Source organism: Cebus imitator, unplaced genomic scaffold (assembly GCF_001604975.1).
Source record: "Cebus imitator isolate Cc_AM_T3 unplaced genomic scaffold, Cebus_imitator-1.0 Scaffold277, whole genome shotgun sequence".
Taxonomy (NCBI): domain Eukaryota; kingdom Metazoa; phylum Chordata; class Mammalia; order Primates; family Cebidae; genus Cebus; species Cebus imitator.
In genome coordinates, this window is record NW_016107592.1 from 1,827,259 (window position 1) to 1,845,323 (window position 18,065).

Sequence of the window (18,065 nt, forward strand, 5' to 3'; positions counted from 1 at the left end):
TAATACACATATAGCAGTAAAAAATAGAAAAATAATATAAAGGAAATTCATAAAAGAAATAATAGACACAGCCAAAAGGATATGAAACAAATTCAACCTCAGAAATACTGAAAGAATTATGGATTTTTAAATGCTGTGCTTTTTGTTGCCCACCAAATTGGCCATTTATAAGAGTAAGGAAATAAATCAGTCCTGGTGCAAGTTCTGGAACTCACTCTCCCACACTGCTGATGGGACTGTAAATTGGCACAGCCATCCTGGGAGCAGCCTGGCAGCATATGTCAAATACCTTAAAAACATGCCCCCCTTGTATTAGTCTAATGGGGATTTGAAAAAAAAAATGCACCTCACTTGACTATGCAGTTCTGCTTCTTGGAATTTATCCAGAGGGAGACAGATAAGTATGACAAGATGTATACTTGTATGTGCATGACAATTTTTTTTTAATCGAAAGAACCTAGGTGTCCATAAGTAGGGAATGGTCAGAGAAATCACTGTGTATTTGTTCCAAGGAGACTGTGTAGCTCTCTGTTGTGATGCAGGGATGTCAATGGGTTTTTGTTTTGTTTTTTACAGTCTATTGAGATGCATTTCACATACTGTAAAATTTACCCATGACTGGGCATGGTGGCTCTCACACCTGAAAGCCCAGCACTTTGAGAGGCTGAGGCAGGTGGATCACGAGGTCAGGAGTTTAAGACCAGCCTGACCAACATGGTGAAACCCCATCTCTACTAAAAATACAAAAATTAGCTGGGCGTGGTGGCGCACCCCTGTAATCCCAGCTAGTCAGGAAGCTGAGGCAGAAGAATAGCTTGAATCCAGGAGAAGGAGGTTGCAGTGAGCCGAGATCGTGCCACTGCACTCCAGCCACTGTGCTCCAGCCTGGGCGACAGAGCGAGACTCATCTCAAAAAAAAAAAAATTTTTACTCTGAATGTTTTTTGTTTGATTGTTTGTTTTGAGATGGAGTTTTGCTGTGTCCCCAGGCTGGAGTGCAGTGGTGCCGTCTCAGCTCACTGCAACCTCTGGCTCCCTAATTCAAGCAATTCTCTTGCCTCAGCCTCACGAGACAGGCGCCCACCACCATTTTTTATTTTTCTGAGACAGAGTCTCACTCTGTCACCTAGGATAGAGTGCGGTGGTGTGATCTCAGCTTGCTGCAACCTCTGCCTTCTGGGTTCAAGTGATTCTCATGCCTCAGCCACAAAGTAGCTGGAATTACAGTTGTATACCATCACGACCAGCTAATTTTTGTATTTTTAATAGAGACAAGGTTTCACCATGTTGTTCAGGCTGGTCTCGAACTCCTGACTTCAGATGATCCACCAACCTCGGCCTCCCAAAGTGCTGGGATTACAAGCATGGAGCATGGTCAGAGAAATCACTGTGTATTTGTTCCAAGGAGACTGTGTAGCTCTCTATTGTGATGCAGGGATGTCAATGGGTGGCCTCCCTTAATGTATTTTAGGTGAGAGAAAAGGAAACTTATAAAATAGCATCACAGTGTGGTCCAGATGTTTGTATTAATAAAAACCTTATGTAAGCATACACGCAAGAAAAAGATCCTTGATTGTTAACAGCAGTTATATCTGGGAGGTGAGATCATGGGTACCTTATCTTCTTATTTTTGCATATATGTATTTTCTAATGTTCCTGCAGAGAACGTCAATTGCTTTTATATGAAGAAAAACACAGGAACAGGCTGGGGTTCTGTGTTTTTTAGTTCATTATGGAGGGGTAAAGGCTACACTCCTAAGGTGGGTGTCAGGCCTCTGTCTCTGGGCCACCTCTCACCATTCCCTGCCTCATGTTGGATGCTCCAACAACACAAACTACCTGGAGTTGGTTGCTTGCATGCCATTTCTTACCTGGGCATGTTTGTGCACTGAGGCCTTTCCAACACGAACGTCCTTGCCCTTGGCCTGGCCCACTCCTGTATCCTTAGGGAAGTTTTCCCGGAGCCCCTCGCACACACTGGGCATTCCTGTGACCCCTGACCTTCCCCGCGTGGAACTCGTCTGTACACATCTGTTTCCTTGTCTCCCCTGGACCTGCTTTCCCAAAGTGTTTGACTTTGGAGAGCTGGAAGAAGCAACTCCTTTTTTGTGTTTTTATTTTATTTTATTTTTTTAATCTATGTCTTGAAGTGTCTTTTAGCCTCTGGTTCCAAATGTCTGCCTTTCATTTTTATTTATTTATTTTTTCCTAAAGATGGGGCTCCACCATGTTGGTCAGGCTGGTCTTGAACTCCTGACCTCAGGTGATCTGCCCGCTGTGGCCTCCCTGAGTGCTAGGATTACAGGCGTGGGCCACCACGCCCAGCGCCTTTCATTTTTACGTAGGAGGATCTCAGGATCATCAGGCAAATCAGAGTGCTCAGCGATCTCCAGTAGAGTTCTTTAATTTACTCTTAAATACACAGTGAATTTTCTTTTTCTGAAAAGTAATTCAGGAAAAATTTGCATTTATGAGGAAAGAAACAGTAAACCCCACCGTTGACAACTTTGGGGGGGTTCTTTCATCCGAAAGGAGCAGAGAGTCAAGGAAAGATGGGGAGAGGGGTTCTCAGGGCAGTAGTCGTCAAACTCCATGGGCATAAGAAGCCCCCAGGCCTCATGTATAACAAATGTCCCATTCCTGGGGCCCACTGTCCAGATAGGGGCCAGGAATGGGCAGCTCAGTTCATCAGGCCATAGGTATTTGGAGGGCAGGTCTCACTTTGGGAAGTTGCTCAGGGCTGGGGTTCAGCTGGATGGGGCTGGCTCTCCTCTCGGCCTCTGTGGTGGTCTCTTGGGGCTCTGTTTGGTTTTGGCATCTGCACAAAGCCCAGTTTTCTCCTCTCCGAATTTAACTGGCCACTTCGTGGTGGTGTGTTGGCTCTCTGCCTCCGTACCCTGTATATGCTGCCTTAAAGGATGTTTGCCTTTAGCATCTAATTAATCCCAAGTAAGGGAGCTGTGGTTCTTTGTCACTTGGAGCCTTGGAGGCTCCTCTGGGAGCAGGAGGTAGCAGCTGCAATGGAACAGCAGCATCAGCAGCTGTGTGACGCATCCCAATTCAAAGACTTGCAGGCTGGGTTAGCATAAGGAAACTCGCTGACTTACTCAGTGAGAAGGGGTCTTTTCTGTCTTGTCTAGAGCTGAGAATGAAGCGGAGAGCATCAGACAGAGGAGCTGGGGAAACGTCGGCCAGGGCCAAGGCTCTAGGAAGTGGGATTTCTGGAAATAATGCAAAGAGAGCTGGACCATTCATCCTTGGTAAGCCTCTGACTTTTGGGAAAAATGGGTGTGCTGCGAGGCAGGCGCAGGGCACATTGGCTCGCACAATCTGACCCTTACAGACATCAGAGTGAGGTGGCCTACCCACTGCAGTGGTGTGGTCCTGCCCTGCCCCCAGCCTGGTCCCTAGCATCACTGCTTGAAGCAGAGTATATGTATATCAGTGGAAGACCCAAGCCTTAGGTCACTGCACCAGGGGCTGTCAGTGTTGTAGCCGCATCAGCCTTAGATCAGTCTTAGCCAATAGCTAGGCTCTGCCTCTTCTCCTAGAGAATCCTATGTGTGCACCTACAATGTTGCTGTGCCCACAGGAAGCACATCCATTAGAACCCATTAGCTGCATTAGAACCCAAGATCTGGCCAGGTGTGGCAGCTCACTTACGCAATCCCAGCGCTTCGGGAGGCTGAGGTGAGAGGATCGCTTATGGCTGGGAGTTCAAGACTTGGCAAGCTTGGGCAACATAGTGAGATTCCGTCTCTACAAGAAAAATACAAAAATTAACTGGATATGGTGACACATGCCTGTAGTCATAGCTACTTGGGAGGCTGAGGCAGGAGGATTACTTGAGCCCAGGAGTTTGAGGTTACAGTGAGCCATGATCACGCCACTGCATTCCAGCCTCGGCAACAGAGCGAGACTCTGTCTCTAAAAAATAAAATTAAAATTAAAAACCCAAGATCCATCATCCAAGACACTGCTTTATGCTATTCTTGGATGGCATGATTTCACAAAGCATTTTGTATAGCCTCCCAAATGTCTTTAAATCCTGGCACAGGTGTTGGCAGTTAGCCAGAGGAGCAGCAGAGCATTTCTGCATGATGTGTAAGGACCAGCAATCCAAATTGCTTATAGTCAGGGTTGCAGCCAGAGACTGGGTGCAAGTTGTACTTTGGGACAGAATTTTGAACTTACAGGCACAGGATAGTTCCAGCTCATTACATAGTTAATGGTGCCTACCACATGCCAGGCCTGTGCTGTTTGCCGGGGAGGCAGCAGTGAATAAGGCAGACAAGTTCCTGCCCTCACAGAGCTTAACATTCTAGTTGGAAAAAGAAACAGTAAACATCTCGCCAGACATCACCAGCAGTGCAGAAGCCTTGAAGGAAGTTCCACAATGACATGAGATGAGAAGGCCCATAGGTAGGGCAGGCAAGAAAGGCCTCTCTATGAGGAAGTGCCACGTGAGCTGACACCTGAGGAGGAGCAGCAGCAGCTGTGGGAAAAGCTGGGGAAGAGCACTGCAGACAGAAGCAGTAGCACGTGCAGAGGCCCAGCAGCAGGAAAGGGCTTAGCATGTTGGTAATTAGGAGCCCAGCATTAGGAGCTGGAGTCTGGCGGGTACAGGGCATGGAATATCCTCAGTTAGAAAGGTGGGCAGGAACTGAATCATGCAAGGCCTTGGAGGCCAGAGAGAGGAGTTTGGGTGCTATGTTAGGAGCAGTGGGTCTGTGAACATTTCACTGGTAAGAAGGAAAAAAAGAGCAGCAGAGCTTCATTAAGAGTTTTTTGGCCAGGCACGGTGACTCATGCCTGTAATACCAGCACTTTGGGAGGCCGAGGCAGGCAGATCACCTGAGGTCGGGAGTTCAAAACCAGCCTAGCCAACATGAAGAAACTCCATCTCTACTAAAAATACAAAATTAGTTGGGCATGGTGGTGCATACCTGTAATCCCAGCTACTCGGGAGGCTGAGGTGGGAGAGTCGCTTGAACCCGGGAGGTGGAGGTTATGGTGAGCCAAGACCGCACCATTGCACTACAGCCTGGGCAACAAAAGCAAAACTCCATCTCAAAAAAAAAAAGTGTTTTTCACGCAACAGTGGCACTGTGACGTCAGATTTCCACTCTGATAGCTCGTGCAAGATGCTGTCACAGGACAGTGAGCACTGTGCACCTCCAGAAGTACATAAGGTCCCCAAAGCTGGCACTTGAACAGAGGCCAGATGGCTGTATCAGCATCACCAGGGAACCTGTTGCTATAGCTATAGTTTCCTGGATCCTAACCCTAAAGTTGCTCTTCACAGGACCCAGGATCTCTTGGGTTTTGTTTGTTTTTTGAGACAGGGTTTTGCTCTGTTGCCCTGGCTGGAGTGCAGTGGCACAAACACAGCTCACTGCAGCCTAAACCTCCTGGGCTCAAGTGATCCTCCCACCTTAGCCTCCCAAGTAGCTGAGTCTACGGGTATGCTCCACTATGCCCAGCCACATTTTTTATTTTTTGTAGAAAAGAAGTCTCACTATGTTGCTTAGGCTAGTCTCAAACTCTTGGGCTGAAGCAATCTTCCACCTCAGCCTCCCAAAGTGTTGGGATTACAGGTGTGAGCCACCACGCCTGGCTGGATCTCTTGTTTTTAGTAGATGCTTCCTAGAGATTCCAGCGTCCACTCAGGGTCGAAAACTTCTCTTTGAGAAATGTGCCTGCAAAAGCTGGATGTGTTCCAGGCAGAGCACACATACCTCTCTATTTTTGGAGGGGAGACCTTGAAAACTCTCAGCTGACCTTGGGAGGTCAGTCAAGTGCACGTGAGCTATGGTGCCCTCCTGAATAGAAGGCCTAGTGAAAGACTACGTGGTGACCTGGCGCCGTGACAGCCAGGGCTTCTGAAAAGTAGACCAGCAGCTCTCTGTGCCATAGGTCCTCGTCTGGGCAACTCACCGGTGCCAAGCATTGTGCAGTGTTTGGCAAGGAAAGATGGCACGGATGACTTCTATCAGTTGAAGGTAAGTGAGATGTGGGGGTGAGGGTGCCTCAGGACCAGGGCCTGTCATGCCAACCCCCCCCCACCTTCACACCTGTGTCACTTGTGAACAAGAGTAGCGCCGTTTCTTCCCGAGAAGCAATCAAGTTCACATGGTCTCCCTTGGAACAGCTCCAGATTTAAAGAGCTTTGTCTGTGCATAAATTACTTTGCTGTCATATTAAGAAAAACGATTTCACTTGGTGTGTTTGTGGGTGTGTTGTGTGCAAATGTCATGTGGTAGAAAGCCCCCTGCTTCCCCTGTTCTGGTCATTCTCCTGTGTAAAGTGAGGTGTTCTGGTTTTCGTTTTATTTTTGTGCTTTCCTAAAGATCCTGACCCTGGAGGAGAGGGGGGACCAAGGCATAGAGAGCCAGGAGGAGCGGCAAGGCAAGATGCTGCTGCACACCGAGTACTCTTTGCTGTCTCTCCTGCACACGCAGGACGGCGTGGTACACCACCACGGCCTCTTCCAGGTGAGCGGCCTGCCCTTCCCCCACCCTTCACACCCACCTCCGGCTGGCTTCGGGGGCTACCGCTTGCTGGGGCCACAGCCATATGAGCAGCTCAGGTGACCGTCGGGTGTCCTTGCTGTGCTGAGTATGTAAGGACTTCCAGGGTGGGTGGGGTGGGCTGGGCTGGAAGTCAGGCTGGGCCATACTAGCTGTGCTCTTGTGGAGATGGTTACAGCCTAGCAGGAATACACACAGTTTGTATCTTACAACAGCCAGGCTTTCTTTGAAGAGCCACTTTTCCGAGAAAAGAGGAAAGCAGGAAGTCACTTAAAGACACCCGGGCCCCCTTTTTTTCTTTTTGAGACAGAGTCTCACTCTGTCACCCAGGCTGGAGTGCAATGGCGCAATCTTGGCTCACTGCAACCTCTTCCTCCCAGGTTCAAGCAATTCTCCTGCCTCAACCTCTCGAATTACAGGCACGTGTCACTGCGCCCAGCTGATTTTTGTATTTTTCGTAGAGATTGGGTTTCCCCATGTTTCCCAGGATGGTCTTGAACTCGTGACCTCAGATGATCCACCTGCCTCTGCCTCCCAGAATGCTGGGATTACAGGCGTGAGCCACCACACCTGGACCTGAGCCGTTTTGGGCCGCGTCGTCAGGAGTTGGCCAGGCTGGGGTGGGAGGAAAGGTGACAGGAAGGAATCAGCATTTGGGGCCATCTGCAGATCTCCACAGTTGTTTTGGGACCACCTGTTTTTCTGCCTGCTCAGGCATTTCAGTTTGTCTGGCAAATATTCCTGTGCTCCTGTGCTCAGATGTTCCAGGTCCCTTAGGAAGGGTATTAACAGCGTGTACATGACAAGAACCATTCTTGGGGCAACATTGTAAGTTGTGTCTCCAGAAATGAAGACCTGGGTTCACAATGACCAGGAGGCCTCCTGGACAGGTCTGGGAACAGCCCCATTCCTCAGCTGGGCATCCACCAAGCCCTCGGCTATTTGCTGGCCAAGACCAGCTCTTGCCCAGACAGATCTACTATATGAGAGTCAGCACAGTGCCAGAGAGAGCAGTCAGATTTTCATGCTAACAGTTCCTGGATTCAGGTGGTGTGACCTTGGGCAAGTCACTTCAGGTCTCTAGGCCTCAGATTCCCTGTCTGTAAAATGGGGATAGCGATAACAGTACCTACTTCCAGTGGTGGCTGGGAAGATGAGTGAGTGTGTGTAAAGCACCGAGCTGCAGCTGGAACGCTGTCATCATCATTGCTGTTCAGGCAATAAAAACTCCCTGTCAGCTTGAGTTCCTGAAGTAAAGCAAATGGAAAGCGCTTCCCACCCCTATGTGTATACCCACCACGGTCTTTTTTCTTAGATTTGCAATTAGAGGAGACTCAGTATCATTAGGCAACTACAAAAATTAAAGTATTCCCTTAAACATGAAATCAAATTGAGGGTGATTGTGGTGTCTTGGTATTTTGTCTCTGATATCTTTCAAAAGGTTGGCCTTGGTTCATGTCATTTTGGGTGATCAAAACTGTTTCTAGTGTACCGTCTGTGGCCAGACACAGTGCTAGGGGCTCTGGGAAAAGCAAATATGAGATGTGGTCCTTCTGTTAAGAAGAAATGTGAGGCCGGTTGCAGTGGCTCATGCTTGCAATACCAGAACTTTGGGAGGCCAAGGCGGGTGGATCACTTGAGGTCAGGGGTTCAAGACAAGCCTGGCCAACATGGTGAAACCCCATCTCTACAGAAATACAAAAAATTAGCCAGGCGGGGTGGCGCACATCTCTAATCCTAGCTACTCAGGAGGCTAAGGCGGGAGAATCACTTGAACCCAGGGGGCAGAGGTTGCAATTAGCTGAGATTGTGCTGTTGCACTCCAGCCTGGACAACAGAGCAAGACTTCATCTCAAAAAAAAAAAAAAAAGAAAGAAAGAAAAAGAAGAAATGTGGATATCCAGTCCTCCAGGAGTTCCCCAGAGGGGCAGTCAGTCTGCCTGGCATGCCACCAAGGGCTTCCTCACACTGGTCAGATGGAGTCCCCAGGTTGTACGTGCTTTTTGTCTTACTCGAAATACCTTTCAGCAAGGAAAATGGGTCTAGAGCTTGCTACCATTGTGTCTGTCCATCTGGCAGCCACAACGTTGATGGCAGTACCCACTCACTGAGCCCTGGCAGTCCAGGACCTAAGCTCAGGATGTGGACTGTCTTATTTACTTCTCTGGACCTGTGAGGGAGGGATTACTAGCTCCCTTTTACCGATGAGGAACTAGAGACTTGGAGAGGTTAAGCAAACTGCTCCAGGTCCCACAGCTAGGGCTGGGGCCTGAACCCAGTGGCTAAGAGGTCAGAGTCACTCTTAGCCACCATTATGTGACTGTTGGGAGTACTGCAACCATGAGGAAAACAGGAGTCCTGGACACAGAACCCTGGGAAGCCTCCAGAGCCTGCCAAGATGGACCTCTTTCTAACTCCCACCGTCTTAGACACTGAAAGGAGGCTCTGTTGGTGATTATTGGAATCTGGGTGCCATGGAAGGAGGATGCCCCATTTTTGCTGCTTGAGCACTGGGCTGAGAGGGCCCTTAGTCTTTAAATGCCCAGACCTGATCTGAATCCTTTGTAATTATGTTCAAAGCATTAAGCCTTCACCTGAGATGTTTCAGCCTCTTGCTGGTCCTGGCATTTGGCACACAAGAGGCTGCACAGTGCTGAGCGGCCCCATGGTCCAGGCTGCCCAGGCCTCAGTCCTCTACGGCCTGCACATACAGGCTTATTCCAGGCTCCCTCACTGGTTTGAGTGTCCAACCCCAGAGGAGAGTCCCAAATGCTGGCCTTGGCCCTGCCGGGTTCACAGCCAAGCCCTGTGCTACCCTCTTGCCTCCCAGGACCGCACCTGTGAAATCGTTGAAGACACGGAATCCAGCCGAATGGTTAAGAAGATGAAGAAGCGCATCTGCCTCGTCCTGGACTGCCTCTGTGCTCATGACTTCAGCGACAAGACCGCTGACCTTATCAACCTACAGCACTACGTCATCAAGGAGAAGAGGCTCAGTGAGCGGGAGACTGTGGTCATTTTCTACGACGTGGTCCGTGTGGTGGAGGCACTGCACCAGGTGAGGCCACGCTCTGCTTCCATGCCTTCTGGCCACAGAAGGCCACCTTTCTTGCTGCTGCTGAGCAGAAGGCAGCTCTGTCCTGTCCACCGGGTGTGCCTTATAGCTGGGGATATCCAGAAGAAGAGTGGCTGAATGGCAGGTGCACAGGGTGAGGCACAGTGCCACCCTGGAGGCCATCTTCCTGGTGAGCGCTGACCCGCAGCCCAGCGGAACCCGTGTATAATTCCCTGTCAGTTAAGAGGCCTGGTGTCCCCCATGTAGTGACGACAGTGAGAATACCCACCCAAGCAACTACAGCATGTCTGAGCTTTTTGTAGGATTAGAGGTGTCAGGTACCCCGAGACAAAGGGTAGGAGAGCCTGAGCCTCTTTCCCAGTGCACTGCTTCTGTGGGCCTATCCTGTGGTACTTAGCCACAAAGCCATGACAGCTCCTGTCTGACCCCCAGATCCATCCTGTCCATGGGATGTCTGATGGAGGGAAAGAAGCAAGTGGCTTTCCCCACCAGCTGCGGCCCTGAGGGGAGAAAGAGCTGGAGAAGCTGCCGCAGATGGCGAGACACTGACTAGGTGCACATTCATTCCCCACCCAGACGCATGGGTGCTGAGGACTTGGAACTGTCCTGATCTGCCTGTGGTTGGAGCCTAGAGAAACACATCTCATAGAATTTTTCCTGCCTTCTTAAACACCTCTTACAGGGTGGGCCCTGACCCCAGCTCTCACAGTGACAGTGTAAACCATATGCCCGTTGTTTTGCAGAAAAACATCGTGCACAGAGACCTGAAGCTGGGGAACATGGTGCTCAACAAGAGGTAAGATCCCCGTTTCTGCATCCCTACTGTTACCCTGGGGCTGGGGCAGGCTAGCCAGTGGCCTACGGGGTCCCCATGGGGATTCCGACTCAACCCACTTCCTCCAGGAATCCCAGGGCTCCGGGGATGGGATGAACGTGGGAATTTGGGGCTTGCTGAGACTGGGAGTTTTGAGCCACAGAAAGGGAACTCTGGGAAGAACTTTAGATCTCCTCCCTGGTCCATTTATTTGTCATGCCTGGCTCTTAGTGTGTATTCAGTAAATGACTATAAAAACAGACCAAATGGCCAGGTGCAGTGGCTCCCACCTAGAATTCCTGCACTTTGGGAGGCTGAGGCAGGAGGATCACTTGAGCTCAGGAGTTTGAGACAGCCTGGGCAACATAGTAAAGACCCCATCTCTACAAAAATAATTTTTTTTAGTGGACAAATGGGGTGAAGGAATGAACAAAATGAGGTCTTGCTGTAGGTCAGTTTCCTCAGGAAACTGTGAGGTTTACGTGCAGGAGGTTTACTGTGGAGCACTCTCAGGGTGACGGGGTGGAATTAGGCAGAGGGAGAAGCTGAACCACAGTGAAGTCCCAGGAGGGCCCCAGCCTGAAAAGCTCAAGAGTGGGATGGCCCTGCAGATGTCCCACACATGGCCTTTGTGCCCCAACAGCAGTCACTGAATGTCTGCTCTCCATAGGGAGGGGCATTCCCTTGGGCAGGGCAGCTTCTTTTGGCTAAGAGGGCTTCCTGGAGAGGGATGCGGCTATGAGTGCTTACCTGTAAAATGCGGCCAGCTGTCTTAGCAGTGGGAGAGCACATGCCTTAGACTTGGAAGGGATCTGGCGGCCCACCCCAGCATTGTCGGTGACCCAGCAGAGGGAGACCAAGCATGGCCCTGGTTTCAGGCTGGTATCCCACCTCAACAGAGGATCCTGGGTCTCTTCGGAGTGATCTGGGATGGTGCTACCAAGTCTCAGCATGTTGGAGGGACCACCAACCCCATAGGAGCCCAGGACCAGCAGGAAATGGGCCCATGCTGTGGGCTACCACGATCCTTGAAATGCAGGGCTGAGAAGGGCGCACCTCCCCCGCCCCACACCCACCCATTCTTCCTGAGCCTCCCTCCCTCACCTCTCACCTCAGTGTTGAGCTGGTTGGAGGGCTCACAGAGGCAGCCTGAATCTCACACCAGACGTGTTGTGGCTGGTTCATTCCATGATGTGGCCAGTCCAGCCCAGCAGGGGTCCGGGGCCCACTGTCCTTTAACAGGGCCAGAGGAAAAGAAACTGCCCGGAGGTTGGTCTCCAGGGAGGGGGCCATTGCCTTGTGCCCCGTCCCAACTGATGGGGAATTACCGCTGGGGGCTCCACCCCCACTGCTCCAGCCTGAGAGGCCATCGGGAGGATGCTGTGCTCCTCAGCGGCTAAGCCTTCCCATCCTTCTACTGGCACCGCCTGGTGCCTGGGCTGCAGACAGAAACTCTCAGCAGTTGTCACTACCCTCTGGAGCCCACCGTCTGATGGGGTACTGACCAGAAGATGGTACCATGTGTGGAGGATCAGCGTGCAGAGGGCGAGGGGCATGTGAAGGGGACAGTGGCTGCCACCTGAGTTGATTTGTGAAGAATGAGTTGGGATTTCCCAGGCTGAAAAAGTGAAGTGATGAGAACCTTGCCCTGCCATGCTCTGCAGAGGGCGGAGGGAGGGAGACAGGAAATTCCAGGGCTGCTTGAACCCTGGACTGGCTGAGTGAGTGAGTTAGGAGGACGGAAGTAGCACCGACGTGGGGGTCAGACCTGGCTCACTTCCCAGGGCCGCCTCTTAATTATCTTGGGGACTGTGAGAGTGTATTCGTTTGGTTACTTATTAATTGATTGAATTCATATATTGAGGTACCAAGCACTTTTCTGAGCTTCCATTTCCTCGTCTGTGAAAGTGAAGATAATCTTGCCTTCCTGGGAAGATTGACCTGAGATGCAAATAAGCGGGTGGGAGGCTACCTAATATGATGGGGTTTGGTGTATCACAAGCACACCCCAGTGCTAATCTAGCCAGGACTGGAGAACCTGTGGCTGAGAGACAGGAGAACGAGACCCGTGGGCTCACGCTTCTGGAGATGAGGCCTGCTGCATGTTGAGCGGCCGACAAGGACACCCTTGCAGAGGGTCCAGCGGTCCCCCAGCCATAGGTCTGCCCGGGGAGAGGAGGGGAGGTGGTGGAGAGCCCCGACCAAACCAGCCCTGGGCTGCGGAGAGCCAGTTGTCATAGAGTTGGGAGACTGGGTCCTGTCCCTTCCCCTGGCCCTCTCTGGGGCCTTGGGCCAGTCCTATCTTGCTGTGGACTGCAGGCTCACTGTTCCCAAAGAGGAGGCATATTTTTGGGGCACCTAAATCCATCTGGTTGCAGAGCCCATGTCCCCTCCAGCTGGACTAGAGAGCTCCCAGGCCTTCCACAGCAGCCATTCATGGCTGTAAATGAGCATCCCGGGGTTGCCACAGGAACATGCCATGGGGCTCACACCTGCTAACCACACCAGCACTCCTGGCTCCTTTGTGTCCCTGGGGGGGTTTGCTTCCAACTCTCACCTCTGCAGGCCCCCTTGGTCCTAGGAGTGTAGTTGCTGGGTCGCACCTCCCGGCATATTCCGGCATGGCCGTAGCAGCTCTGCAGCGAGTGTGTGCGCATGCCCATCGGCGCAGAATGCTGCTGCCTCGCTAAGACCCAGCGTACTGGTTGTACTTCCTGAATCTGCTAAATCCCCCTTTTTGTGTCTTGGGGCAGACAGAGGTTCTGGCTGCCTTTCACTTGAGTCATGGGTGCTCTGGAGGGACAGGGTGGTGTGGTACAGAGAGACTCACTGCTCCCGTGCGTCCTCTGGCACACCCTGTGCTCTGGGGCCCCTCTCACCTTGTTCAGTTGAGGGTTGACCTGAAGGAGCTCCAACCCCTTCCCGCCCATCATGCCAGGCCGTAACTCCACTGAGACAGCAGGCAGACCAGCTGGAGGCCTTCTCAGCAGAGCAGAGAGCTCCCAAGGAGCAGATGGGGGGAGGTGTTGGCAAGGCAGCAGCAACGGCGAGTTCACTCCGCTTTGGATTGTAAAAGGGCTGAAATGTGAAATCCTATTCTGGGGTTATGTGAGGTGCTGTGGGCTCTTTCTGCTTCCTCCTTTCTTTTTGGTAGGCCAGCGACAAACTAAGTTCCTAGAAAAGGAGAAAAACGCTGGCAGCCCAGAGGCCATAGCTAACGTGTGACTCACTCAAGCCGGTCCTACTGACGCACGTCCCTCCCTCTGTCCTGCTCTGCCTTTGCCCCCTCCTGTCAAGACCAGACTGGGGCGTCTGGGACTCCAGGGAGCTGTGCACCTCCTGCTTGGGTGGTGGTGGCAGGGCAGGGGAGTGTTGCCAAACCTCAGGAGGCCTTGGAGCTGCCCGTGCCACATCCTGTGGAGACACTTCAGTGCGCCTGCCACCCAGCCCTGCAGAGTCTCAGCTGTGCCTGCCCTGGCAGAGGGCGGGAAAGTCCCACCAGCGGTGTTGAGTTGAAATTCAGCCACGCTGGCACGTGCCCTCCAGGGCCTGTTGTCACCATGGCCCTCTCCCCTACTGCCTTCCAAGACAGGGTCTTTCTCCCAGGTGTGCCAACCATCGAGGTGAGAGGACAACACCAGCCTCCTGTTTGCCAGGCACTGGGCTAAGTGCCCTCCAGGAGATTAAGTTATCTTGCTGAGTCCTAGCCCAGTTCTGGAGTTTGGTGCTGCGATTTCACTGTTGTAAGAAGAGGAAATTGAGGATTAGCAAGAGATTTACAGAGCAAGGAAGTGGCAGAGCCAGGACTAGGAACCTGACTCCCAAACCCACCATACTGTTGCCTGAGCTGTCCTCCTCCCAGCGTCTTGAGCCTCAGAGACCCACAGGTTGTCTTTGCAGTTTCCGCGACCATCTCTGACCGGGGGAGAAGACCCGCAGTACCTCTGCTCTGTGGGAACCTGGACAAGAGGACTGAGCGGTCCCATACTCAGGGCAGTGGTACTGGAGGATCAGAGCTAGAGCAGTCCTCTCCTTGACATGCACGTGGCCCTTCACAGCGATGCTTCACCTGTGATCTCAGGCTCTAGCCACCCGTGGGCCACTAGTCAGATTCCTATGGCAGCTGACAGGACAGGCCTGTGTGGGCGCTGGAGTTGGCGTTTCCACGGGGAATGCAGAGGACAGACTGGCCATTGTTTTGCATCAAGCCCTTTGCCAGCAGAATTCCCCAAGATCACCAAGGGCTCTCGGAGCCTCCTGGATGCAGCTCCTGGGGAAAATCCACCAGCAGCCACACACGCCCTGTGCCTCTGAGAGATGATTGTAGGGAGAGGCCACCCGAGGCCCCATGGAGCTTTCCCTCCTGCCGTCCTCCAGCTTTTCCCCCGAGCTTCTCCAGCCAGTCAGCCAACACAAGAGCACGGCAGTTGGGTAGAGAGGCACCCTTCCTCACTGCCTGCCCCAGTGGGCCAGGAAGCCTTTCCCAGGCCTCGTAGACAGGGCCTGCGCACCCTCCCAGCCCCTGGTGTGGTGTAAGAGTCCTCTTGGACCACTTGCTTTTGTCCACATGGGAGTGTTCTTGAAAGGATCAGAGCCCAAAGCTGCCCGCCCCATGCCTTTCAGAGGGAGAGCCTGTGATGTTCTGGCCAGGGCAGAGTTGCAAGTACGAGGTACGGGATGAGTCAGCTTTGATGGAACAGGGAAAAGTCATTCAGGGCCTAGGGCCCTGCCCAGGGACACAGCTGGGCATAAGGCAGCTGTCAGTTGTGTGCGCAGCTCTGGGCCCCACAGACCTGGGCTCGGATCCTGCTCTCTGCTCACCAGCTGTGTGACCTTGGCCAAGTCCTTTCACTTCCCTGTGCCTTTGTTGTATCATCTGAAACAGGACCATGAGAAAATCCCTCGTTGGCCACTGTCAGTTTCTTCCTCTGCATTGGTTGCGGGGCCAAGTGAGACAGTGAGCTGACATACTCAGTGGTGCAGAGGTGGCTCACGGCCGGCCCTTGGGTCACCTTCCAGGGTGAAGTCACTGACCTCTGCTGGACTTCTTTTTCTCACGTGTGAACCAGGAAATTGAAGTAAATCTCAGATCATTCCCAGTCTAGAGCATTACATGAGGCTGTTTTGGGAAATCTCTGGAAGTTGTTCTAAGCTCTAAGCTGTACCCTGAGATTCAGCCAGGGCAACAGGTCCAGGGATGGCCCGTGTAACCCTCAGGTGCCTGGGAGAGAAGCCAGTCCCTGCTGGGACAGCTCAGCTGGTGGCCAGAAGAGGCTAAGACCTGATTCCTCTGCTCCTTGGAGAGGTGGGGGGAGGGGCAGCTGCTTTACCCTCTAACGAGACGCCCACCTCCTACTGTTCAGGATGGGAGTGGGCCCAGCAAGGTGTGCCGAGCCCGCATGTCCTGTGCCTGTTGCTATAGAGGCTTGTTCACTCTCTGTCTCCCACTCCCAGGACACATCGGATAACCATCACCAACTTCTGCCTCGGGAAGCATCTGGTGAGCGAGGGGGACCTGCTGAAGGACCAGAGGGGGAGCCCTGCCTACATCAGTCCCGACGTGCTCAGCGGTACGTGTGTGCCAAACAGTGGGCCTCCAAGCTCCATGCAGCCAGGCTCTGATAGTCCACTCAGCAAATCTGTTGGTAGGCCCTGGGCTAGGTGCTGGGGCTTCCCTGGGGGCCCAGACCAGCCCTTCCTCCTCCCCAAAACATCTGTTGGAGGAGGAAGACGGAACGATAACAGGAATGCATGTTTGATTACTGTGAGTGAGTACTAGGAAGGAATGGAATTGCTATGAGAGTGAATGAAGGACGCTTGAAGGACTTTCCCCAGGAGGTGACAGTTGGGCTGGGATCTTAAGGGGAGCTGGGGATTCCCTGGGTGTGCGTGAGTGGGCTGAGACCAACGGCCCGAGAGGTGGCATGGCACCATGTTGGAGCAATTGCAAGCTGCTCAGAAAGTCGGCCTGGTTCACAGGGAGGCCAGAGAGGTGTGCAGGGCCAGACCAGGCAAGGCCTGCTGCAGGCCTCGCTGAGACGTTGTTCTTTAACTCGCAAAGTTACTGCCCACTGATCTGATTTCCAAGTTCCAGACATTGTGCTGAGCGTGACTCACCTCATTTGTTTAAACCACACAGCTACCCTGTGAGGTCAGTATCTTAAGTTCCTTTTTCATAGATGAAATTGAGGCTCAGAGAGAAGACCTCTCTTGTCCAAAGTCATAGCTAATAAGTAATAAACCGGAAAATGGAGGGCAGTCCCACGGCCACCTGCCACTAGAGCCCATGCTCCCAACTCTTTCACCATACATTCTGTTGCTTTCCCTTTCCCCCTTGTCCTTTGCCAAATTGGGGTCTCCCTAGCCCCAGTCCCTTAGGGAATCAGGGCCTACAGCTCCCATCCCTCCAACATGGAGAACTTGGGGTGGTCTCCAGGGTCCCTCATCCCCACCCCACACACAAGGGCACCCTTTCCGTGTACTGGCAGAGCCACCCTCACCCAGGGCATCACCTCCCTCGAGGCTCCCCTAGCTACCGCCTCTGCTGCAGAGCCAGGCCTGTCCCCAGGGCTGCCCGTGTGCAGAAGACAGTGGCACCACTCCCCAGACCTGGGGCTTTTGGTTGAAGTCACCACAGCCTCTGCTAGAGGGATCTGGCTGCCAGGGGTATACCCTAACTCCCTGGGCACCACCCGCATGGCCCAGTGCAGCCTGGCACCCTCCACTCCTTTGGGGAAAGCATCCCTATAGGAGATGGAGCCAGGCTCCTCCCTCTGCCCAGCCTGTGAGGGGGCTGTGCCTGTCTGCAGGGCTGGGACTGGGGGCTGGCCCTGATTGGGACTCCTTTCTCGCAGCACCAGACTACGGTGGCCTCCATGTGCAGTCTGAGCCTCTGTGGCCCTCCCTGCTGGTGCCAGCAGCTTCTCCTTCTGGGTTTTCCAGACTTGTGCCAGTCTTGGAAGATGAAACAAAGGGAGCTGACTGAATCAGAGAGTCCTCAGCTGGGAGACCAGAGACCTGGGTTCTCATTTGGGCCTTGCTGTTGAACCAGCTGTGTGGAAATGGCCTCCAGTCTCCTTCTGACTTCAGCCTCCTCCCTCTGGGGTTAGAAGCTGAAGTACCAGCCCTACCTTGTGGGTTTCAGGCTCAGGTCTGCCCTTTCATTCATTCTCCATGTGCCCAGCATAGGCATGGGCCATGGAACTGTGAAAAGGCAGACCTGGTCTGGCCCTCAAGGAGATGATAGTCTGGCTAATAACCGTGTGACTTTGGGGGAGTTACAGACCTCTCTGGACCTGTTTTCTCATCTATAAAATAGGGATGGCAGTAGAACCTACTTCAGTGAGTCCCTCAGGGATTAAATAATGCCCTTCACCTAATGTCTGGCATGATCATTACTGAAAGGGAAGCTCCAGGTGCAGTATCCCCTCAGAAGCCAAAGCTCAGGGAAGGTCTCCTGCCCAGGTCAGGCTCCCTGTGAGCTTGCCTGTGGAGGGGCCGTTCATCCCCCAGGTCAGGGCAGAGGCTCAGGCTGAGGGAACCCCACACGAGTCCTGGAAGCAGATCCCTCCTGCCTAAGCCAGCAGGACAGCTCAGCTCAGCAGGAAGCATCCTCCAGACACAGAAGAAGAGCCAGCGCCTTTTTT

At 52.7% G+C, this 18,065-nt stretch overlaps 1 protein-coding gene across 1 annotated transcript in view; it reads left to right on the top strand.

Moving 5' to 3' along the window:
• Positions 1–18,065, top strand: part of STK40 (serine/threonine kinase 40) — a 26,047-nt gene that overhangs the window by 1,381 nt on the left and 6,601 nt on the right. Inside the window, 6 exon segments of the mRNA XM_017501048.2 lie at positions 3,140–3,259; positions 5,916–6,001; positions 6,350–6,493; positions 9,360–9,587; positions 10,349–10,401; positions 15,874–15,989. Of these exon segments, the coding sequence (XP_017356537.2) occupies positions 3,140–3,259; positions 5,916–6,001; positions 6,350–6,493; positions 9,360–9,587; positions 10,349–10,401; positions 15,874–15,989 (747 nt within the window).